The 24,009-nt window shown below is 52.6% G+C and overlaps 2 protein-coding genes and 1 long non-coding RNA gene across 3 annotated transcripts; 1 reads left to right on the forward strand and 2 right to left on the reverse strand.

Moving 5' to 3' along the window:
• Positions 1–1,314: 1,314 nt before the first annotated feature.
• Positions 1,315–19,813, reverse strand: LOC113997200 (butyrophilin subfamily 2 member A2-like). Its single transcript, XM_039386143.1, has 11 exons — positions 19,369–19,813; positions 18,617–18,721; positions 17,938–18,285; positions 15,325–15,345; positions 14,197–14,421; positions 7,346–8,089; positions 6,252–6,802; positions 4,863–4,875; positions 3,657–3,677; positions 3,170–3,202; positions 1,315–2,756 (listed from the first exon to the last, which is right to left on the reverse strand). Exons 2-11 carry the CDS (start codon positions 18,699–18,701, stop codon positions 2,242–2,244), a joined length of 2,556 nt encoding a protein of 851 aa, XP_039242077.1. The 5' UTR covers positions 18,702–18,721; positions 19,369–19,813; the 3' UTR covers positions 1,315–2,241.
• LOC113997196 (butyrophilin subfamily 1 member A1-like) lies at positions 12,629–15,791 on the reverse strand. Its single transcript, XM_027738852.2, has 3 exons — positions 15,325–15,791; positions 14,839–14,871; positions 12,629–14,421 (listed from the first exon to the last, which is right to left on the reverse strand). Exons 1-3 carry the CDS (start codon positions 15,572–15,574, stop codon positions 13,907–13,909), a joined length of 798 nt encoding a protein of 265 aa, XP_027594653.2. The 5' UTR covers positions 15,575–15,791; the 3' UTR covers positions 12,629–13,906.
• A 483-nt stretch (positions 19,814–20,296) lies between the features above and the next one.
• LOC120324234 lies at positions 20,297–23,623 on the forward strand. The gene is made up of 3 exons (XR_005565371.1): positions 20,297–20,470; positions 20,583–20,692; positions 23,601–23,623. It is a non-coding gene; the product is annotated as an uncharacterized LOC120324234 (long non-coding RNA).
• Positions 23,624–24,009: the final 386 nt, after the last annotated feature.

Raw genomic sequence — 24,009 nt, forward strand, 5'->3', positions numbered from 1 at the left:
CTCAGCAACCTCTCTGAGCTCAGCTGCCAGAAGGGGGGAGACCTCTGGTGACTCCCTGCAGGGCTGGCAGATGAGTGCCTCAGTGGCCCTTAACGCAGTCCCCCACTAGGAGCACTCATCCTTTCTTTTAGGGGGTCTGCTGTGTTCTGCTGCTGCACTTTCTCCTGGCAGACAGACCTTGCTCAGGGCTGTCTACAGCTGTTAAAGTGTTGAGTCTGGGTTTGGTGGTGATGCTGAAGGGTGGAGACTGAAGCAGAGTCCTGCTTTTGTGGGCCACCAGGTCTGAGGTGCCTTGTTCTCAGTGCTGACGGTCCCAGAAACCTGGTTCTAAACCCACCCACCTGCATCCACCTCAGCTCCTCTAATACTGCACAGCCTTTGAACTCTTCCCTGCTCCTGACAGAACACATCATCAACCTGTGCACACCTTTTCTCCAGGAGGAGGGGCTGGGCACTTGTTGCAACGGGATCTTGGGGTTTAGAGATGGAACAAGAACTCATAGTGTTTGCAGCAGAAGGTCCCAGAGAAAATTCCTGTGCTTTGATTGGAAGAAAGCAGCCAAGCAAGGTGGGGAATCAATGAAGAAAGGAGCTGAAGCAGCCGAGCAGGCGATGCTGGGTTGATGTAGAACCAGGGGTATTGTCTTAAAGAAGGTCATAAGGCAGTCACTCAGAACTTTGGGGGCTCCAGACACAGATGACCACCAGAGATCCCCAATGAAGCCCCTCAGAGACCTTAATAGGACATGTATGCATGCTAAGAAGTGTTGAGAAATGCCACGAGTATGGAACAGGAATGTGGGGAACAAAACAGGAAGAATCGTGTCATACTGACATATCAGCTTGTGCAAGTTTGGAGCTGGCTTCCCACCAAATCTCCAACACTCAACAACAGAGCCTTGCTTCCCAGAGAGGGGAGAAAAAAAACCAAACAGCCAAAGCTATAGCAAAAATATATTTTACATATTAAACAGTTATATACCATGAGAATACTATATACCTATAACCCCAGAAACCCCAAAGAGCTTCCTAAAGGGAAGGGAGAAGGGAAAAAAGGACAAAAAAAGGATGAAAAGGGACAGAATCAAAACAGGTCTACACAATCTAAAAACCCGGTAACCAGCAAACTGAAGAACTGGCAAAATCTCCCCACTTCCCTTGAGAGAAGCAGGACAGCTGGACGCGGCCCAGCACTGTCCCCTCACGCGGGGCAGACAACAGCAGTCACTGTGGGCCTCAGCTCCACATGAGCAAGACCAAGACAGGCACCCACCGTTCTCGAACCTCGCCGCAAAGGAAGAGAGAGAACCCTCTTATCTCTGCCTTATTGATACCCCAGGTGACATGAAGGAAGAGCATGGAATACTTCCTGGGTCACCTTCCTAGTTCCTTCCTGGTTACAAGCTGGTCTCCAGGAAGGCCCGGTGTGAAAACTATCACAGAGCTGTGGTGAGGATCCCTCTGGGTGCACTTTGGGAACTGATTCCCAGGGCACCCGGCGTGCTGGAGTCACTTCAGTGCACCCTGATAAAAGAAGGCCTGGCTTCTCAAACTCACAACTTTGGTCTTGGAGGTTTCTTTCAAGAGCTGAGTTTAGGCCACAAACCCACCACCTGCACTGAAGTCTCCCTCCTTACCAGTTCTCTTGGGGTGAAGCCTTCCCTTGGGAAGGTCCAGGCCTGCTGGATCTCCATGGAATGGAGGATCTGCTGTGAAAGCATGTGTGGTGTTTTAGGAATGGTGCTCCCCAATCAAGTGCTCCCATCCAGACCCTCCCAAAGCAGATGCTGCTCACTCCCCCTGCCACCACCTCTGGTTGAGAGCACAAAAGGCAAAGATCATGGGTGGAGAGAAGAACAATTCCCTGGAAACAGCAATGATACCATAAAACCAACAGGAACAGCAACAACACGAATAAGAGAAGTGTACAGAGAGAGGGTGGTTTACATGTCAAATGCTCACTGAGCCTGAGACAAGGAAGCAATGGTTCCACCCTCCATCTGTAAGGAACACCCTCAGAAGCAGGAGAGAAAGTCCCTTTTCCCCACACCTGGAAATGATGTGAGGTGCTCTCATAACACAAGGTCTTGGCCATGGCCTCTCCCACTGATCTGCACTGGGAGCAGAACAGTATGTCTGGCCTCAGAGAAAGATCTTGGAGAGATGCAGCATGGAAGAGAGGTGCAGAGAGGTAACGAGATCTCCACCCTTGGAGACCCTTCTCTTACTGCCACCTCTTCATCAGGGCCACATTTTCAGACATGTCTCAGGACCTAGAGAGACCCAAGGGTGGACTTTTTTCCCCCCAAATGATACCCGTGGAAACCCGAAGATGGGAATCCCCTCATCAACACTGAAAAATGCCACCAGTCCCATTTCATAATCCAGAGAGACCCGGATCCGCCTGGGAGCCTTGATTTCAGAAAATTGAGTGGGACTAGGGGAGGTGAAAGCTTTCATGACTGTGTGTTTCCCCACTGCCCAGATGCCTTCCTCTGGTTTGAGCTCAATATAACCCTTCCTTCTCATATCTTCTCTAAAAATCCCCACAATCCATCCTCCTGCATTCTCCACCTCCACCTCCCAGTAGTGTCTCCCCGAGGTGAAGCCCTCACAGCCCAGAACGCAGTGGCACACGTTAAATCTCTCAGGGCTGTCGGGGATGTCCTGTCGTGTGTCAACTCGTGTCACCCTTTTGCCATTGTCAGACAGGACAAGCTCACAGTGGGCTGTGTGTGGATCCAGAACCACGTTCCCTGCAGGAGAGATGGAATCAACACATCAGGGCAGAGCTCGGCCCAGGACACATCTTTGCTGGGGCTGCCTAAGGAAGAAGCAGGGGGGGAGGGAGAGCTGGCAGAGTGTGGCATGGCAAGGTGCACGAGGTGACAACAGCAGTGCAAGGAAGAGACACTGCAGCAGAGAGAAGAGAGGAAGCAGAGAGGGAAGAAGATCATCAGCAGAGCTCCAGGAGGAAGAATTGTGCACAGCTCACCGAGGACAAGGATCCTCCAGATTTGCCTGAAAGTGGGACATGCACCAAAGGAAAGGGAGGCTCAGCAGAAGCATGCCTGGTCCCAGCAGCATCACTTGCAGGAGGGGAACTGCCAGGAAGGGCCATTAAAGCAGGCAAGATGATTCAGCACCAGGAAACATCAGACTTAGTTACCTTCTTCTATGGGCACTGCATGTCTTCTCCAGGCTTTAAAAAAAACACCAAAACCACAGGTCAGAGGCAATGGAACACACTGGGGCTGGGTTAGCTCAGGGGAATGATATGCCAGTGGAGGTGCACATTTTCTGAATTGTTGTTATCTTTGTCAAAGTCATCTCACAGCGAGTTGCTTCAAAACTTCAGTGTCTGACTACATGGAAAGGCTCCACCCATTTCCTACAAATCCAATCACGCTGCCTGACCTGACTGAGACATGCATTTATGGTGAGTTTGGACTTTGAGAACTGAAGGAATTTTCTTCTTAGTACAGAACAGTTACAGGGAAGAGCCTAAAACCACACAGAGACCAATGGAAAAGAATGTTTCTGAAACAAGTTCTGTATTTGTTCTGTGCTCAAAACGAGGGCACACGTGAAAAACACAGGGGAGAAAAAATGCCCAACTGAGAAGACTCCCACAAACAGAAGAGAATGATACTCACCGAGTTCCTGGGCTTGTTCCTCTGAAAAGGAAGAGAAAGCAGCACAAATGGGTTGTGGGCCATTGATTTGGCCATCCCCTGTCTGCCCTCTCCTGGGACCCCCTGCACGGGCTGGAGGGCGGGTTTGTGCCAAGGCTGAGCAGTGCAAAGCCCTGTCCCACCCCCAGCCTGCAGCTCTGCTCCCCCGCCCATGGGGCAGCTTGTCCTGCTCAACCTGGGGGCAGGAAATGATCTCTGGCAGGTCCCTCATCTCCAAGGGCACCAGGGCACTCCCACCCTGCCACTGCTACTGCTGCTCCCACCCGATCCCATCCCCAGGCACCATCTTCAGTCACCTTGAATTTTGGATTCCCAAATTCACTCTCTCTCCTTCCACCCGTCACCAAGTGAACCACAAAGTGAACCAGTTTTTGGTTCACTTCACACATTAAAAGTGAGAGAAAAAAGCCCAAATGAACCAAACACCCTCCACAGGCTGCAAAAAATCCTTTTCCAGGACAGACTTGTGGGATATAGGGAGGAGGCTGAAATTGCTCCCAAGGGAAAAGCTGCAGCCCAGGAGCTCCTCAGGACCTGTCTTCCCAAGACTTTGGGGGTCTCACCCACCCTCCCTGAGCCCGCTGTGGGCAGAGATCAGACCGTGCTGCTGGAGACCTGAGCACGGGCTCCAGCTCCAGGGCAGCGCTGAAGGGGCAGCTTTGCAGCACCAAGGGAGGAGCGTGGGGTGAAATGTCCCCTGCAGTGCTCCCTAAGGGCCCTGTGCTTGTGCTCTGCACTGCTCAGAACAGCTGAGGCCCCTGCACAATGAAATGTGCTACCCCAAAGCTTCCTCCAGGCTTGGGAAGAACGTTGAGAGCACTTTGAAAAGCCAAGTTATTGTTGCTACAACATCTATTCCCACTTGCATTGGTTCTGCAATTATTTTCCTGAAAATTACAACAGCATTTAACAAATTAATTCACATGGTATGCAGCCACTGGCCAAAGCATTTCCCTTCCTCATGTCCTCCAGAAATGTGACCCATGAATTCTACCATTGGAAGAGTTCTCCAGTTTCTGGACAATGGAAAGTAAAGCTTACCTATTTCTTTCTGCAGCTTTCCTGTGAAGAAAGAAAGAAATGCAAATAATTTAGAAACTCATCCCCTCCTAAGAGCAGTGATGGACCCCCAGCAGGAAACTGGGGACAATGGAAAATAAAGCTTACCTATTTCTTTCTGCTTCTTTCCTGTGAAGAAAGAAAGAAATGCAAATAATTTAGAAACTCATCCCCTCCAACAAGCACTGATGGACCCCAGGCAGGAAACTGGGGACAGTGGAAAGTAAAGCTTACCTATTTCTTTCTGCAGCTTTCCTGTGAAGAAAAGTAAGAAATGAAAACAATTTAAAAATGATGGACCCCCAGGAGGAGTTACAGCCCCCCCAGGGCAGAAGGGCCACGGGGCCTGGACGTGCTGCAGCGCCCGCACGACCCAGCGGCCCCATCTCCTGCCAGGGAGAAAGAGAGGATTTCAGTTCCCTTTATTCCTCTGCATCATCTCCCATCAGAGGGATATTCCGAAGGAAAGGAGGCCCTGCCAGGCCCCCCAAACTGCCAGGGATTCTTTGCAGGTCAAGGCCAATTATTGCTCCCTTTCTGTGCTGGGGCAGAGGAGCAGCTGATGCTGCTTTAATGCCAACTTCCTTCCTTGCCTTCTTCTGGGAGAACAAAGCTTTCTTTTCTTCTCTGACACAAGTTAAGGCAGTGGGGTTTTATGTTCCCTGGCACCAAACATGTGCCTGAGACACCAGGACAAGACTCTGGTTCCATCCTGGTGTTTCTCAATCCCCTCATCCCTCAGGACCAGAGGTGGCTGAGTAGGATGGCTGCCCAGCCCCTTCCCCTGCCCCCAAACCCAGGATGGTACCTTTAGTTTTAAATAGGTAAACAGTGATAATAAGGAGAGCAACCACAGCAACCAGGGCCACGCTCAAGGCAATCTTCCAAGGATGGGCATCTTGGAAAAAGGGATCTGAAAAATAAAATCCCCAAAGGGGAGGTTACTGTGCAAGTAGCAATTGAAAGGAGATTATTTCTGTTTCATACAAGGTCATTCCATCGGAATCCCACTGACGGTGAAAACCAGACTGTGCTCCACAGAAGGGCAAAAAATGACAAAAAATCCATTTTGGCAATTTCGCACCTGTCTGAGGTTGATGACATTTCGTCTGCATTGTGGAGGATTTTTAAAGGGAAGATGAATTTCTAACCAAGTGATTTCTCATTAAATCATGCTTTCTTCTCCTTTGGGAAAAAATAAATATTATATTTCCTTAGGCAACATAGACTCACAAATAGGGTGACATGTGCATCAAGAGCAAAACTCCAGTGCAGAACAGCATCACCAGGAGAAAGGTAATGGTTCCCCAAGGAAATAAAGTCTCCAGAACTTGTTAATTTCTAAACTCCAAGAGGAGCAGGGTGGAGTTGGAAAGGACGTGCTGCTGCAGTGCCCTTTGGTGTATGGTTAATGCAGTTCATCATTGCATCTCTGCTCTGATATATTCCCAGCCCCAAACCAATCACCCAGTGAAAATGGATTTAGCTCCAGGGTTAGGAATGTGCTTCTTTCAGCCAGGGGTCTGTATAAACTCTGCCACAGGGAGGGTTGTACCTTTGCCCCCTGACCGGCCCCTGCAGACGGCCCCGGTGGGTTTTGGCAGCACTCCTGCACCAACGCTGCCGAAAGCCGCGGCCGTTTGCACAGGTGGGATGGAAATGGCCTTGACACGCTGAGCACGTGTCCTGCCAGGGGCCTGGGGGTGCTGTGCCCAGCACAGCTCCGTGGGGCCCGTCGGCAGGGCCGTGCCCCATCCTCGACTCACCTGAGACGTAAAGGGCCGGTCCCTGCCCTGGTGTGTGCGGGAGGTGCTGCACCGAGCAGGAGAGTTCCTGGTTCCCAGCCCTGGTGAGGATGATGCTGCTCTCAGCTGCAAAGAGCCCGTTCTTGTCCTGGGTAGCGTTTTCCGAGAGGGACGGGAGACGGCGCCCGTGGGGATCGTGCCACAGCACCCGGGGCCGTGGGTACCAGCCGGCAGAGCGACAGGCCACCCGGATCCCCCCGTGCTCGTAGCGCTCCAGCGCGATGAGCGGGGCAGAGCCGCTGGCTGCGGGCAAAGAGAGAGACCCCGGCTGACCCTGCGGGCTCCTGGATATCGGGGGGATAACCTGCTTGGGCTGTTTCTCTCCCTGATGTGGATAAACTGACAGAGACAAATCCCAGATTGTTTTTCAGACAAATGTCACCTGAGTCAGGACATTTCTTGCCATCTCTTTCATGTAGCAGAGAGATTTGCTCTGAAGGCCACTACTGCAGCAAAATAATGCACTGGCCTGGATATTAAAACATGAAAGCACCTTGATGTTCTTCCCTTATTAGCCAATGACAGATCTTTTTCTTACATCCACTTTTATGAAGAAAACCATATCAAAACCACTTCTGAAGGAGGAAGTATTTCATGAGCTCTTTATGACTGCTCAGTGGGCAATTTTACATCTCTGAGACATTCTTGATATTTTACACCAAGGGACTTAATAAAACCCTAATTCCAAAGCAACCACCTGAGACTGTTTCTGGGCAGAAGGACAGGGAACAAGAGCACTGGCTGTGAGCAAGTAAATTAGAGGTACCAGGGACACAAACTACAGACCTGTCACCTTGAGCTCCACCAGAGCGTCGTCGTAATCTGAGCCACGTTGAACAAAGCAGGTGTAATTCCCTGTGTCAGAGAGTTGGACGTGGAAGATCCTCAAGTCCGCGCTGCCCTTGGCAAGGCCGTCCTTCCCCAGCTCAGTGCGCCCTTGGTACTGAACCATCTGCTCCCCAAACTGGTCCTGGCCCCACTTGTAGCGATGCACAAAGGGCAAGAAGTGCTCCCGAAACCAGGTCACCTCCGTGTCCTGTGCATTCTGCCCCGGGGAGAAGCGGCAGGGCAGCACCACGTCCTCGCCCTTGGCCACGGTGATGGGGCCGGGGGGTGCAGTGACGGTGAGTGGAGCTGGGAGAGACCCCGTAGGAAGAAGAGAGAAGTGTGAGTTTGCTGAGGCAGCTGAGCTGGGACACAGCAGCGGCTGCTGCGCGTGGTTGGGGTGCTGCCGGGCCGGGCCATGGCGCTGGCAGCGTCCCTGTGCCGGGGCAGACGAGGGGCTGAGGGCAGCTGGCACAGGGACCCTGCCCTGCAGCACGGGCAGTGGGCTGGAGCCAGGCCACTCCCCATCCCTCTGCTTCCCTGTCCTGCACTGCCAGGAAAGTTCTTCAAACCCCTTGTTCTCAAGGGGACAAGTGCTGCCCATGTGGCTCAGGGCAGGCAGAAAGGGGCACAAGGAATGATGGAAGTGGCTGGAAGGTTGCTGGGTGGTTGGCTGGAGCAAGTGACAACTTAGGTACAAATAACCTCAAATATCCTTCACTGTTCTCAAAAATCTATTATAAAAGTAAAAATGTCTCAAGTGCTCTTGGCATCCGTAGAAAATTAAAAGACATAGGCTTAGAATAATCTGTTCACTCAGCTCACAGGCAAACAAAAGCAAATGACCTTTTTTTGACAAGCTCTTTTTCCAGTCAACTGCCAGAGCTGCCTTTAAGAAGCTGCTTCAGGTCAGCAACCAAAGAGAACCCAGAGTAATTTGTGAAAGTTCATTGTTGCTGTTGTTGTTGGTTTTTATTGAGCTGGTTCTGCAAAGGGTCCAGTACAGGCTGGACACAGCCCAGTAAAGCAATGACACACTGTGAATGTGCAGGAGACAGGGAAAGCAGGGAGGGAAATGGCAGCAAACTCTAATCAGTGGGGTTGTGCCCATGCCTGTGTTCCCATGGCCAGAGGGATAAACCAGGATGCAGAGGAATAAACCAGGATCCAGAGGAATGCTGGCACTCTCAGAAGTGAAGAAGGTGTCTGGAAAGGGCCTGACCCTGCTCTCTGCTCTGCTGTTCCCAGTGAGCTGCTGCACTGGCAAGATATTCCAGCTGGAAGCCATGGCACAGCATCCAGCAAGAACAGGGGGATCCTTACCTGAGTGCCCCTGAGGAACTTGGAAAACTAAAGTGGAAATGACAAAAGCCAGCAGAGAGCAGTGGATGGGGGAACCACAGAGCATCCTCCTCCCTGGAGCACAACCTGGAGATGGGGAAGGAGAGGAAAAGGGCAAAAGGGAAGACAAACAAGGGAATTTAAAATAACCAAACCAACCAACCAACCAACCAGGATGAATTCACTTTGAAAGGGGTTCATTGCTGCTTTCATCCCTTTTGGGAATGTTGAGGGAAGAAACTTGGATGCCCAAGGTTGAAATCAATTTTCCCTCATCAGACTGACTTTGGTTAGTGCTTTATAGGCAAAGGACCTGACTGGGATCAAAAGTGGTGGGAATTTCCCATGGGAAAGCAAAGGACAAGCTGCACCATCTCCTCCAATTCCAGCAGAAAGGGGCAGTTGTTTTCCTATGGAGCCCTGGCTTTTCTGATCCAGCCTTAAGAAAGAGATACACAGGGGCAGGAGGAGAAGGACCAACCCTGAGCGAGTCAGGACTCATTGCCTGCACCTCCCTGAGAGTGGGAGAAGGCTTTGGAGCAAGGGAAGCCAAAGAGTCCAAACACTCATCCAAGGCCCAGCCAAGACAGGACCTGGCTCTGCTCTGCTCTCCCACCCACCCCCCTTTTTGCCACTGACTTGGTTCCACTTTGCTAACGGGACATGGAAAGCAGAGCTTTTTTTCCTCTGCCATGGCAGATGGCAGAGGGCGATTTCCATCCCATCTTTCCCAAAAGATGCCACGTACCTGGAGACTCTGAGCTCTTTCCTGGGCTCTGGCTGGAGCAGGAGCTGCTCGGCGGTCACCTGGCACCTTGGAGGTGTCCTCTGATCCCAGGTGAGCTGCCCGGAAACCAAAGCAAATTGTCCCTTTGCCCCAGCCTGACACCCATTTCCTCCTGTGCTGCTTCCGTCAGAAGTGAAAGTTGTTGAGTACTTTGTGGAGTTTTTAACCTGGACCTGGCCTTCTGGCAGAATGCCCAGGCACACCCTGCTCCAGGGCTGCTCCTTGGACTGGGGAGGGGACAGATGTGGCAGCACTTTGCACATCCCTGGCATGAGCCCAGAGGCCCTGTGGAGTGGAAGGAGTCGGGGAGGACAAGGCAGGGGAGAGGCCAAAAGGGTGGAAAAGGGACTGGTCACCAGCACAACGGAGCCTGTCCCTGAGCTTGGCTGGCCAGTGAGTTGGAGAGCCCAGGGGCAGGCAGGGGTCTGAGTCAGGCCGAGGGTCCCTGCTGGTGTCAGGGGTGCCAGAAGTGTGGGGTGCCTGAGGGCTGCGTGGGTGAGGGCTGCGGGTTTGCAGAGAGCATCAAGCTGGCTGTGGGGGGTCAGAGGGCCCGGGGGTGGGACAGGGGCACCCCTTGGCCAGATGGGAGATCCACCCCTGGCAGAGTGATCACATCACACTCCCCAAACCCACCAAGGTAAGTGCTGTGTGCTGACAATGGTGGGAACAGTCCCTGGATGGCTGGAGACACATCCTGTGCCTCACGGCCCTGCCTGGAACACCATCCTGGGCCTGGAAAAGCAAGTCCTGGGGTGACGTGGCCCCCCAGCCAGAACTGAATGGGACAATGGGGCTCCTTTCAAAAACAGCCTCACAGACACCTGGGCAGAGAGCTCAGGATGGAGTGGATGGATCATATTCCCTGTCGTGCACCAGCCTCTGGGAAAGTGCAATGGTACAATGGACTGTTAAAAACCACATGGAAAGCAATGAGTGGTGAGGCCTTCAAACACTGGGATCCACATTTCGAGAAGGCCACCTGGTTAGTTCACACTCCAGCCTCCACCAACCCAGCTGGCCCTGCCCAGTCAGAACCCCCACATAGCACAGAAGGCCATAAGGTCCCTTTGGTGCACATGAGAAATGTTTGGAGACGACACTTTGGATCAGTCCTGCCTCAAGCAAAGGCAAAGCTGTGCGTGGGATTGGTTTTGCTCAGGGACTTGGTGAGTGATGCAGAGGGATGGGGAAAGACATTTTGTACCTCCAGGGGATTTGATTTTTGGGTGAGGACAGCCTGTACTGTTGAATTGCCCATGGAATACTGGTTGCTGAATGCCACTGCCACTGTGTCCTGTAAGTGCCATGGAGAATGAGAATGGACTGCTCCAGTTACACCAGTGATGGACTAAATGAACTCAGCCAACATCTTGGGGGATGGTCTGTGACTACTGAAATAATACCTTTGCTTGTTTAGAGTTCTATGGATATAGTTGAAAGGGGTTAAACCTGAGCAGGATGTGGATGGTATAGACTAAGGGGTTGGTAATATCCTGGATTCAGAGATAGGAGGTGGAGTTTTAGCACTGGATGTTCAATACCATCCATGTCACATCTGGGGGGTGTTTTTTGGCAGGAAAGGCTGAACACCAGAATCCAGAAGTGTGTCATTTTTGCTCCCACTCTCCAGGGGAAAGGTGTCAGGATCAACCTCTGTGGATCCAGTCCCTGCCACCACCAGCAGTCCCCTCCTCATCCCTTGAAGCCACAGCTCCAAACAGGTGGAGCTGAACAAAGCAGTGAAATGAGGAATTGAGAGGGAGCTGGAAGACAGCAGTGGTGTGGGAGGCAGCCCCGGGGAAGGGAGCAGCAGGGGTAACCCCCAGTGCCCTGAGCCAAGCCCAAAAGGAGAGCTCTGGAGCCACCCCACAGTGCCCAGAGAGAGAGAGGAGCCACTGCAGAGCTGCCCGTGGCTAAGCCCCAGTTGCCACACAGAACCAACCCCCAGCACAGTGGAGCATTTTCCCACAGTTTTCTGGGCTGGAGGAAGGGAAAGAGTTCCTGTGGGAGCCCCCTCCCCCTTTGCCTTTGTCTGGGGCAAACACATGGAGTCAGCAGCATGGGAATGGCTGCCACCTTGGTTTTCTCCCAGGGTGCCAGGGGACATCTTTCATTTGTCTGGGGAAAATCTTGACAGGCTGTGGCAGCCTCTGAGCACCATCTCCGAGCTCAGCTGCCAGAAGGGGGGAGACCTCTGGTGACTCCCTGCAGGGCTGGCAGATGAGTGCCTCAGTGGCCCTTAACGCAGTCCCCCACTAGGAGCACTCATCCTTTCTTTTAGGGGGTCTGCTGTGTTCTGCTGCTGCACTCTCTCCTGGCAGACAGACCTTGCTCAGGGCTGTCTACAGCTGTTAAAGTGTTGAGTCTGGGTTTGGTGGTGATGCTGAAGGGTGGAGACTGAAGCAGAGTCCTGCTTTTGTGGGCCACCAGATCTGAGGTGCCTCGTTCTCAGTGCTGACGGTCCCAGAAACCTGGTTCTAAACCCACCCACCTGCATCCACCTCAGCTCCTCCAATACTGCACAGCCTTTGAACTCTTCCCTGCTCCTGACAGAACACATCATCAACCTGTGCACACCTTTTCTCCAGGAGGAGGGGCTGGGCACTTGTTGCAACGGGATCTTGGGGTTTAGAGATGGAACAAGAACTCATAGTGTTTGCAGCAGAAGGTCCCAGAGAAAATTCCTGTGCTTTGATTGAAAGAAAGCAGCCAAGCAAGGTGGGGAATCAATGAAGAAAGGAGCTGAAGCAGCTGAGCAGGTGATGCTGGGTTGATGTAGAACCTGGGGTATTTTCTTAAGGAAGGTCATAAGGCAGTCACTCAGAACTTTGGGGGCTCCAGACACAGATGACCACCAGGGATCCCCAATGAAGCCCCTCAGAGACCTTAAAAGGACATGTATGCATGCTAAGGAGTGTTGAGAAATGTCATGAATATGGAACAGGAATGTGGGGAACAAAAAAGGAAGAATCATGTCATACTGACATATCAGCTTGTGCAAGTTTGGAGTTGGCTTCCCACCAAATCTCCAACACTCGACAACAGAGCCTTGCTTCCCAGAGAGGGGAGAAAAAAAAAACCAAACAGTCAAAGATATAGCAAAGATATATTTTACATATAAAACAAATATATACCGTGAGAAATACTATATACCTATAACCCCAGAAACCCCAAAGAGCTTCCTAAAGGGAAGGGAGAAGGGAAAAAAGGACAAAAAAAGGATGAAAAGGGACAGAATCAAAACAGGTCTACACAATCTAAAAACCCGGTAACCAGCAAACTGAAGAACTGTCAAAATCTCCCCACTTCCCTTGAGAGAAGCAGGACAGCTGGACGCGGCCCAGCACTGTCCCCTCACGCGGGGCAGACAACAGCAGTCACTGTGGGCCTCAGCTCCACATGAGCAAGACCAAGACAGGCACCCACCGTTCTCGAACCTCGCCGCAAAGGAAGAGAGCGAACCCTCTTATCTCTGCCTTATTGATACCCCAGGTGACATGAAGGAAGAGCATGGAATACTTCCTGGGTCACCTTCCTAGTTCCTTCCTGGTTACAAGCTGGTCTCCAGGAAGGCCCGGTGTGAAAACTATCACAGAGCTGTGGTGAGGATCCCTCTGGGTGCACTTTGGGAACTGATTCCCAGGGCACCCGGCGTGCTGGAGTCACTTCAGTGCACCCTAATAAAAGAATGCCTGGCTTCTCAAACTCACAACTTTGGTCTTGGAGGTTTCTTTCAAGAGCTGAGTTTAGGCCACAAACCCACCACCTGCACTGAAGTCTCCCTCCTTACCAGTTCGGTTGGGGTGAAGCCTTCCCTTGGGAAGGTCCATGCCTGCTGGATCTCCATGGAATGGAGGATCTGGTGTGAAAGCATGTGTGGTGTTTCAGGAATGGTGCTCCCCAATCAAGTGCTCCCACCCAGACTCTCCCAAAGCAGATGCTGCTCACTCCCCCTGCCCCCACCTCTGGTTGAGAGCACAAAAGGCAAAGATCATGGGTGGAGAGAAGAACAATTCCCTGGAAACAGCAATGATACCATAAAACCAACAGGAACAGCAACAATACTAAGAAGAAAAGTGTACAAAGGGAGGGTGATTTCCATGCCAAATGCTCACTGAGCCTGAGACAAGGAAACAATGGTTCCACCCTCCATGTGTAAGGAACACCCTCAGAAGCAGGAGAGAAAGTCCCTTTTCCCCACACCTGGAAATGATGTGAGGTGATCTCATAACACAAGGTCTTGGCCATGGCCTCTCCCACTGATCTGCACTGGGACCAGAACAGCACGTCTGGCCTCAGAGAAAGATCTTGGAGAGATGCAGCATGGAAGAGAGGTGCAGAGAGGTAACGAGATCTCCACCCTTGGAGACCCTTCTCTTACTGCCTCCTCTTCATCAGGGACATATTGTCAGATGTGTCCCAGAACCCAGACAGACCCAAGGGTAGACTTTTTTCCGCCCAAATGATGCCCGTGGGAACATGAAAATGGGAATCCCCTCATCAACACTGAAAAATGCCACCTGTCCCATTTCATAATCCAGAGAGACCCGGATCCGCCTGGGAGCCTTGATTTCAGGAAATATAGTCAGACTAGGGGAGGTGAAAGCTTTCAGTTCTGGCCGTTTCCCTACTGCCCAGATGCCTTTCTCTGGTTTAAACTCAATATCACCCTTCCTTTCCGCACCATCTCTAAAAATCCCCACAATCCATTCTCCTGCATTCTCCACCTCCACCTCCCAGTAGTGTCTCCCCGAGGTGAAGCCCTCACAGCCCAGAACGCAGCGCCACGGGTTAAATCTCTTGGGGGTGTCGGGGATGTCCTGTCGTGTGTCAAGTCGTTTCACACCTTTGCCATTGTCAGACAGGACAAGCTCACAGTGGGCTGTGTCTGGATCCAGAACCACGTTCGCTGCAGGAGAGATGGAATCAACACATCAGGGCAGAGCTCGGCCCAGGACACATCTTTGCTGGGGCTGCCTAAGGAAGAAGCAGGGGGGGAGGGAGAGCTGGCAGAGTGTGGCATGGCAAGGTGCACAAGGTGACAACAGCAGTGCAAGGAACAGAAACTGCAGCAGAGAGAACAGAGTGAGCAGAGAGGGAAGAGGATCATCAGCAGAGCTCCAGGAGGAAGAATTGTGCACAGCCCACCGAGGACAAGGATCCTCCAGATTTGCCTGAAAGTGGGACATGCACCAAAGGAAAGGGAGGCTCAGCAGAAGCATGCCTGGTCCCAGCAGCATCACTTGCAGGAGGGGAACTGCCAGGAAGGGCCATTAAAGCAGGCAAGATGATTCAGCACCAGGAAACTCCAAACTTTTTTAGTTACCTGCTTCTATAGGCACTGCGTGTCTTCTCCAGGCTTTAAAAAACCACAAAAACCACAGGTCAGAGGCAATGGAACACACTGGGGCTGGGTTAGCTCAGGGGAATGATATGCCAGGGGAGGTGCACATTTTCTGAATTGTTGTTATCTTTATGAAAGTCATCTCACAGCGAGCTGCTTCAAAACTTCAGTGTCTGACTACATGGAAGGGCTCCACCCATTTCCTACAAATCCAATCACGCTGCCTGTCCTGACTGGGACATGCATTTATGGTCAGTTTGGACTTTGAGAACTGAAAGAATTTTCTTCTTAGTACTGAACAATTACAAGGAAGAGCCTAAAACCACACAGAGACCAATGGAAAAGAATGTTTCTGAAACAAGTTCTGTATTTGTTCTGTGCCCAAAACAAGGGCACACATGAAAAACACAGGAGAGAAAAAATGCCCAACTGAGAAGACTCCCACAAACAGAAGAGAATGATACTCACCGAGTTCCTGGGCTTGTTTCCCTGAAAAGGAAGAGAAAGCAGCACAAATGGGTTGTGGGCCATTGATTTGGCCATCCCCTGTCTGCCCTCTCCTGGGACCCCCTGCACGGGCTGGAGGGCGGGTTTGTGCCAAGGCTGAGCAGTGCAAAGCCCTGTCCCACCCCCAGCCTGCAGCTCTGCTCCCCCGCCCATGGGGCAGCTTGTCCTGCTCAACCTGGGGGCAGGAAAGGATCTCTGGCAGGTCCCTCATCTCCAAGGGCACCAGGGCACTCCCACCCTGCCACTGCTACTGCTGCCCCCACCCGATCCCATCCCCAGGCACCATCTTCAGTCACTTTGAATTTTGGATTCTCAAATTCACTCTCTCCTTCCACCCATCACCAAATGAACCACAAAGTGAACCAGTTTTTGGTTCACTTCACACATTAAAAGTGAGAGAAAAAAGCCCAAATGAACCCACTACCCTCCACAGGCTGCAAAAAATCCTTTTCCAGGACAGACTTGCTGGGATAGGGAGGAGGCTGAAATTGCTCATGAGGGAAAAGCTGCAGCCCAGGAACTCCTCAGGACCTGTCTTCCCAAGACTTTGGGGGTCTCACCCACCCTCCCGGAGCCCGCTGTGGGCAGAGATCAGACCGTGCTGCTGGAGACCTGAGCACGGGCTCCAGCTCCAGGGCAGCGCTGAAGGGGCAGCTTTGCAGCTCCAAGGGAGGAGCGTGGGGTGAAATGTCCCCTGCAGTGCTCCCTAAGGGCCCTGTGCCTGTGCTCTGCAGTGCTCAGAACAGCTGAGGCCCCTGCACAATGAAATGTGCTACCCTAAAGCTTCCCCCATCTCTAGAAGGAAAGGAGGCCCTGCCAGGCCCCCCAAACTGCCAGGGATTCTTTGCAGGTCAAGGCCAATTCTTGCTCCCTTTCTGTGCTGGGGCAGAGGAGCAGCTGATGCTGCTTTAATGCCAACTTCCTTCTTTGCCTTCTTCTTGGAGAAGAAAGCTTTCTTTTCTTCTCTGACACAAGTTAAGGCCGTGGGTTTTTAAGTTCCCTGGCACCAAACATGTGCCTGAGACACCAGGACAAGACTCTGGTTCCATCCTGGTGTTTCTCAACCCCCTCATCCCTCAGGACTAGCGGTGGCTGAGTAGGATGGCTGCCCAGCCCCTTCCCCAGCCCCCAAACCCCGGACGGTACCTTTAATTTTAAATAGATAAACAGTGATAATAAAAAGAGCAACCACAGCAGGCAGGACCACACCCAGGGCAATCCTCCAAGGATGGGCACATTGGAAAAAGGGATCTGAAAAATTAAATCCCCCAAGGGGAGGTTACTTTGTGACTTGCAATAGGAAGGAAATTATTTCTACTTTATATAAGGTCATTCCATCTGACTCACACTAAGGGCTGAAAAAGAGCTCCTGACTGTGCTCCACAAACGGACAAGAAATGACAATAAAACCAAATATTTTTGGCAATTTCACACTTGTCTGAGGCTGATGAAATTTCTCTGCATTGTGGAGGACCTTTAAAGGGAAGGTGGATTTCTAATCAAATTCCTTCTGGGTAAATCATGCTTTCTTTTTTTTTGGAAAAAAACCCCAAATATCAGATTTCCTTAGGCAACATGGGATCACAAATAGGGTGACATGTGCATCAACAGCAACACTCCAGTGCAGAGCAGCATCACCAGGAGAAAGGTAATGCATCCCCAGGGAGATAACGTTTCCAGGATGTGGTGGTTTGGGCTAGGCCTTCCTTGGTGACCAGTTTGTTACCAAGGAAGGGTCCAGATCTACCCAGTATTCCCTACAATTTTTACGTAATCCAGACTATAAGAAGAAAGGAGGAGAGGCCTTCGCTCTCTTTCCTTCCGGCGGCTTGGAGGTGCAGGTTCCCTGCTGTTGGGTCTGCCGTGTTGGGGAGCGAGGCCTGGTTAGGCCTTGCCGACCCTGGGAGACGGAGGTTGCCGGCGATCGGTCCAGAGCGACCCTCGGTCGTCCCAAGGAGAGTAGTGAGATATTTCTTTGCTAACTCTTTTAGTTACTAGATCTCGGGCCACTAATTGGGATATATATATATATATTTTATTTTGGTTTTGTTCCTTTTCCCTTCCCCCTTCCCTTTCCCTTGGGAAATTGTATCTATTTTAATGGTATATAAGTGTAACATAAGTGTAAATATATTTACATATATTACTTTAGCTGTCTCTCTCTCGTTTCGGGTTTTCTTGGTGGTTTTTCTCCATCTTCTCCCTGAGGTTTGGTGTGGGGGGGGAACTCTTGTGGTAAGGTTTGGACACTTGGCAGGGAGCCAGCTTCAAACCATATCATAGGACTTGTTCATTCCCAAAGAACAAGAAGAACAAGAGTTCAAAAACAAGTGCTGCTGTGGGGGAGCAATATCAAGAACATTTTGAAGGAGGAAGCATCTTACGAGTTCCTCATGGCTGCTCGGTGGGCAGTTTTACCTCTATGAAACATTCTTGGTATTTTCAACAATGGGACTTAATAAAACCCTGTTTCCAAAGCAACCACCTGAGACTGTTTCTGGGCAGAAGGACAGGGAACAAGAGCACTGGCTGTGAGCAAGTAAATTAGAGGTACCAGGGACACAAATTACAGACCTGTCACCTTGAGCTCCACCAGAGCCTCATCGTAATCTGAGCCACGACGAACAAAGCAGGTGTAATTCCCTGTGTCAGAGAGTCGGACGTGGAAGATCCTCAGGTCCGCGCTGCCCTTGGCAAGGCCGTCCTTCCCCAGCTCAGTGCGCCCTTGGTACTGAACCATCTGCTCCCCAAACTGGTCCTGGCCCAACTTGTAGCGATGCACAAAGGGCGAGAAGTGCTCCCGAAACCAGGTCACCTCCGTGTCCTGTGCATTCTGCCCCGGGGAGAAGCTGCAGGGCAGCACCACGTCCTCGCCCTTGGCCACGGTGATGGGGCCGGGGGGTGCAGTGACGGTGAGTGGAGCTGGGAGAGACCCCGTAGGAAGAAGAGAGAAGTGTGAGTTTGCTGAGGCAGCTGAGCTGGGACACAGCAGCGGCTGCTGCGCGTGGTTGGGGTGCTGCCGGGCCGGGCCATGGCGCTGGCAGCGTCCCTGTGCCGGGGCAGACGAGGGGCTGAGGGCAGCTGGCACAGGGACCCTGCCCTGCAGCACGGCCTGGGCACCAAACAGCAAAGGAAAGGGCCTGACCCTGCTCTCTGCTCTGCTGTTCCCAGCGAGCTGCTGCACTGGCAGCCAGCAAGATATTCCAGCTGGAAGCCATGGCACAGCATCCAGCAAGAACAGGGGGATTCTTACCTGAGTGCCCCTGAGGAACTTGGAAAACTAAAGTGGAAATGACAAAAGCCAGCAGAGAGCAGTGGATGGGGGAACCACAGAGCATCCTCCTCCCTGGAGCACAACCTGGAGATGGGGAAGGACAGGCAAAGGGCAAAAAGGAAGACAAACAAGGGAATTTAAAACAATCAAACCAACCAAGCAACGAGGATGAATTCACTTTGAAAGGGGTTCATTGCTGATTTCAGCCCTTTCTGGAATGTTGAGGGAAGAAACTTGGATGCCCAAGGTTGAAATCAATTTTCCCTCATCAGACTGACTTTGGTTAGGGCTCTATAGGCAAAGGACCTGACTGGGATCAGAAGTGGTGGGAATTTCCCATGGGAAAGCAAAGGACAAGCTGCACCATCTCCTCCAATTCCAGCAGAAAGGGGCAGTTGTTTTCCTATGGAGCCCTGGCTTTTCTGATCCAGCCTTAAGAAAGAGACTCACAGGGGCAGGATGGGAAGGACAAACCCTGAGCGAGTCAGGACTCATTGGCTGCACCTCCCTGAGAGTGGGAGAAGGCTTTGGAGCAAGGGAAGCCAAAGAGTCCAAACACTAATGCAAGGCCCAGCCAAGACACGACCTGGCTCTGCTCTGCTCTCCCACCCACCCCCCTTTTTGCCACTGACTTGGTTCCACTTTGCTAACGGGACATGGAAAGCAGAGCTGGTTCTGGCAGATGGCAGAGGGCAATTTCCATCCCATCTTTCCCAAAAGATGCCACGTACCTGGAGATGCTGAGCTCTGTCCTGGGCTCTGGCTGGAGCAGGACCTACTTGACTGTCACCAAGTGTATTGAAAGGGTCCCCTGATCCCAGCTGAGGTGTCTGAAAACCAAAAAAATTATCACCCCGTCCCAGCCTGACACCTGTTTTCTCTTGCACTGCCTCCTGTCAAAAGTGAAAGTTGTTGAGTAATTTGGAGAGTTTTTGATCTGGACATGCCCTTCTGGCAGCATGCCCAGGCACACCCCTGCTGCAGGGGCTCTCCAGGGCTGCTCCCTGGGCTCAGGAGGGGACAGATGTGGCAGCACTTTGCACATCCCTGGCATGAGCCCAGAGGCCATTTGGGCAGGAGGGAGGTGATGGAGCCGGGATTCACCCCCAGAGGCAGTGGGTGGGAGCAAAGCCCAGCAGCAGCAGCTTCACTCTTGCTTAAAAGCAATTGGCAGCCAAGAGGCAAGGCCATGGAGGGTGCTTGGTTGAGGCAAAGCTGCTGCCCTGAGGGAGGCAAAGGCAGTGCCCGTGGGCGCTCAGCCCTGTGGGTTCCACACCCTCCCAGCCCAGTCAGGCCAGGGGGCACCTGCTGGGGAAAAGGGAGCTGATCAGGGCCCTGGCCAAAAGGGGTGACAAGGCAAAGAGGGAAGCAGCAAGGGATGGGTCCAGTGACACAGATGTGTACAGCAAAGGACAGCAGCTCCTGCAGTGCTCAGGGGCTTTATCACCCCCCTGCAGCTGGCAGGAGGGAGGGGCCCTGTGGCAGAGCCTGTGCTGCAGACAGGGCTGGGCACTGCAGGAGCTGGAAGAGCAGCCAAATTCAAGTGTTAGATGAGATCACACGTGGGCTGGAAGCTTCAGGGCAGGAGGAGCCTTCGCCCAGAGGAGGGGAGGGAGAAGCTCCATGGGCTGGTCCCCCAGACACACTCTCAGTCCCAGCTGGGCTCTCCAGGCCATCCAGCCCCTCTGCACTGTGCTCTGCTCACTCAAACAAGCTGCAAGTGCTGGGCAAGCTCAGTCCAGCCAGGAGCTGAGCAAGAGATCAGGGGAGTGGGGAGCAGACTGAAGACCTGCCAACTCCTCCCAAACCTCCCTTCCTGCAGCCAACCTGCAGGTGAGTGCTGACTGTCTAAAAAGTGCCAGAATACTGTGACCTTTCCATCCTTGCTTCTCTGCTTTGTCATCTTTAGGCAGTCTCAGAGTCCTGCCATTGTCACTTTCAACAGGGAATCCTTCCTGCCCTCCTGTTGATTTTCTGTACATGTGCTGGCATCCAGGCTGGAGAGAGAAGAGAGTGAGACCTTGGTGAATGAGGTGGAGGAGATGAGTGGAAGAGGTGAGTTTCAGGAGGGAAGAGGAAGGAGAACTTTCCCCTCTTGAGGAGGAAAAAATGCATCTTCTGCTTTGGAAGAACTATTTAGGTTCAAAGCACCTGGAGCTTGTCCCAGCCTGGGCTTGTCATGGCTTGGGATTCAGTGGCTGCCACACCCTCAGCTGAACTTCTCGTGCTGATCTGTTGAGCCACCACCAGCACCAAAGACACCTGAGGTGACATCCTTGGCCCCTTCCTTTGCATGGAGAAAGAAACAGGATTTTGGGGCCTCGGGTTCTGGGTCTTGGGGTAACATCTCTCCTGGTCTGCACTGGTTTGTGCCCAGACCTGCCTGTTGTGCTCCTGCAGCCCCAGGGACTGCCAGGCTCAGGTCCAGGTGTCTGCAGTGCAGATGTGCCCCCACCCACTGACGTGCATCCTCCCCCAGGGAACGGGGGTCTCCTTGGCCAGGATGTGTGCAAGCTCCTGGGGCAGGGGCAGGACTGGGGCAGCACTGAGGCTGGTACCCAAAAGTCGGGCTACTGAAGAACATCCCAACAACAGACAGGCAGATCAAGCTGCTGAGATTAAAGTGTCTGAGGTGGATCTGGACTGGCAACATAAGGGGGAACTATTTCTGGCTTGATGGGCCCATGACACCTCAGGTCATGAGGGAAGAGATGCAACATAGAGATGGGCTCATGACCAAGGGCAATTAACCATCTCCCAGGTTATCCATGACTGTGAATCATGTGCTGCAATCAATCAGGGCCAGGCAGGTAAAGCCTCTGTGGTGTGGGGGATGATGGCTGAAATCAAAATCTGAGGAGGCCTGGCAGAGTGATCCCATCACATCACATCACATCACACTCCCAAACCCGCCAAGGTAAGTGCTGTGTGCTGACAATGGTGGGAACAGTCCCTGGATGGCTGGAGACACATCCTGTGCCTCACAGCCCTGCCTGGAACACCATCCTGGGCCTGGAAGAACAAGTCCTGGGGCAACGTGGCCCCCCAGCAAGAACTGAATGGGACAATGGGGCTCCTTTCAGAAACAGCCTCACAGACACCTGGGCAGAGAGCTCAGGATGGAGTGGATGGATCATATTCCCTGTCGTGCACCAGCCTCTGGGAAAGTGCAATGGTACAATGGACTGTTAAAAACTACATGGAAAGCAATGGGTGGTGAGGCCTTCAAACACTGGGATCCACATTTCGAGAAGGCCACCTGGTTAGTTCACACTCCAGCCTCCACCAACCCAGCTGGCCCTGCCCAGTCAGAACCCCCACATAGCACAGAAAGGGATAAAGTCCCTGTGGTGCACATGAGAAATGTTTGGAGACGACACTTTGGATCAGTCCTGCCTCAAGCAAAGGCAAAGCTGTGCGTGGGATTGGTTTTGCTCAGGGACTTGGTGAGTGATGCAGAGGGATGGGGAAAGACAATTTGTACCTCCAGGGGATTTGATTTTTGGGTGAGAAAAGCCTGTACTGTTGAATTGCATATGGAATACTGGTTGCTGAATGCCACTGCCACTGTATCCTGTAAGTGCCATGGAGAATGAGTATGGAGTGGTCCAGCTACACCAGTGATGGACTAAATGAACTCAGCCAACATCTTGGGGGATGGTCTGTGACTACTGAAATAATACCTTTGCTTGTTTAGAGTTCTATGGATATAGTTGAAAGGGGTTAAATCTGAGCAGGATGTGGATGGTATAGACTAAGGGGTGGGTAATGTCCTGGATTCAGAGATAGGAGGTGGAGTTTTGGCACTGAATATTAATACCATCCATGTAACATCTGGGGGTTGTTTTTCTTTGGCAGGAAAAGCCGAGCACCAGAATCCAGAAGTGTGTCATTTTTTTCCTCCCACTCTCCAGGGAAAAGGTGTCAGGATCAACCCCTGTGGATCCACTCCCTGACACCACCATCAGTCCCCTCCTCATCCCTTGGAGCCACAGCTCCAACAGATGGAGCTGAACAAAGCAGTGAAATGAGGAATTGAGAGGGAGCTGGAAGACAGCAGTGGTGTGGGAGGTGGCCAGCAGGACTCGGGGCAGTGACCTGGGCTCAGCACTAGTGAGGCCCCACCTCTCAAATTCTGGAAATTCTGGTGCATGACAGGGAATATGCTCCACCCACTCCATCCTGAGCTCTCTGCCCAGGTGTCTGTGAGGGTGTTTTTGAAAGATGCCCCATTGTCCCATTCAATTCTGGCTGGGGGGCCACGTCACCCCAGGACTTGCTTTTCCAGGCCCAGGATGGTGTTCCAGGCAGGGCCGTGAGGCACAGGATGTGTCTCCAGCCATCCAGGGACTGTTCCCACCATTGTCAGCACACAGCACTTACCTTGGTGGGTTTGGGGAGTGTGATGTGATCACTCTGCCAGGGGTGGATCTCCCATCTGGCCAAGGGGTGCCCCTGTCCCACCCCCGGGCCCTCTGACCCCCCACAGCCAGCTTGATGCTCTCTGCAAACCCGCAGCCCTCACCCACGCAGCCCTCAGGCACCCCACACTTCTGGCACCCCTGACACCAGCAGGGACCCTCGGCCTGACTCATCCCCTGCCTGCCCCTGGGCTCTCCAACTCACTGGCCAGCCAAGCTCAGGGACAGGCTCCGTTGTGCTGGTGACCAGTCCCTTTTCCACCCTGTCGGCCTCTCCCCTGCCTTGTCCTCCCCGACTCCTTCCACTCCACAGGGCCTCTGGGCTCATGCCAGGGATGTGCAAAGTGCTGCCACATCTGTCCCCTCCCCAGTCCAAGGAGCAGCCCTGGAGCAGGGTGTGCCTGGGCATTCTGCCAGAAGGCCATGTCCAGGTTAAAAACTCCACAAAGTACTCAACAACTTTCACTTCTGACGGAAGCAGCACAGGAGGAAATGGGTGTCAGGCTGGGGCAAAGGGACAATTTGCTTCGGTTTCCGGGCAGCTCACCTGGGATCAGAGGACACCTCCAAGGTGACCGCCGAGCAGCTCCTGCTCCAGCCAGAGCCCAGGAAAGAGCTCAGGGTCTCCAGGTACGTGGCATCTTTTGGGAAAGATGGGATGGAAATCGCCCTCTGCCATCTGCCAGAACCAGCTCTGCTTTCCATGTCCCGTTAGCAAAGTGGAACCAAGTCAGTGGCAGAAAGGGGGGTGGGTGGGAGAGCAGAGCAGAGCCAGGTAATGTCTTGCCTCGGCCTTGCATTAGTGTTTGGACTCTTTGGCTTCCCTTGCTCCAAAGCCTTCTCCCACTCTCAGGGAGGTGCAGGCAATGAGTCCTGACTTGCTCAGGGTTTGTCCTTCTCCTCCTGCCCCTGTGCATCTCTTTCTTAAGGCTGGATCAGTAAAGCCAGGGC

The sequence above is a fragment of the Pipra filicauda genome, unplaced genomic scaffold (genome assembly GCF_003945595.2).
Source record: "Pipra filicauda isolate LSUMZ 115617 unplaced genomic scaffold, ASM394559v2 scaffold467_size714961_pilon, whole genome shotgun sequence".
NCBI classification, from domain to species: Eukaryota; Metazoa; Chordata; class Aves; order Passeriformes; family Pipridae; genus Pipra; species Pipra filicauda.

Bases quoted from the DNA above. Each gene is read 5' to 3' on its own strand.
- LOC113997196 (XM_027738852.2), bottom strand. From the start codon at position 15,574: ATGAGGGACCTGCCAGAGATCCTTTCCTGCCCCCAGGTTGAGCAGGAC. The intron at 14,872-15,324 runs GTGAGTATCATT...GGTTTTTTAAAG, and splicing joins GAAACAAGCCCAGGAACTCG to CCTGGAGAAGACACGCAGTG. The intron at 14,422-14,838 runs GTAACTAAAAAA...TCTCTCCTGCAG, and splicing joins CGCAGTGCCTATAGAAGCAG to CGAACGTGGTTCTGGATCCA.
- LOC113997200 (XM_039386143.1), bottom strand. From the start codon at position 18,701: ATGCTCTGTGGTTCCCCCATCCACTGCTCTCTGCTGGCTTTTGTCATT. The intron at 18,286-18,616 runs GTAAGAATCCCC...GGTCTCTCCCAG, and splicing joins AGTTCCTCAGGGGCACTCAG to CTCCACTCACCGTCACTGCA. The intron at 8,090-14,196 runs GTGCGGAAAGGA...AGGATATTTGAG, and splicing joins TGTGGGGATTTTTAGAGATG to GTTATTTGTACCTAAGTTGT.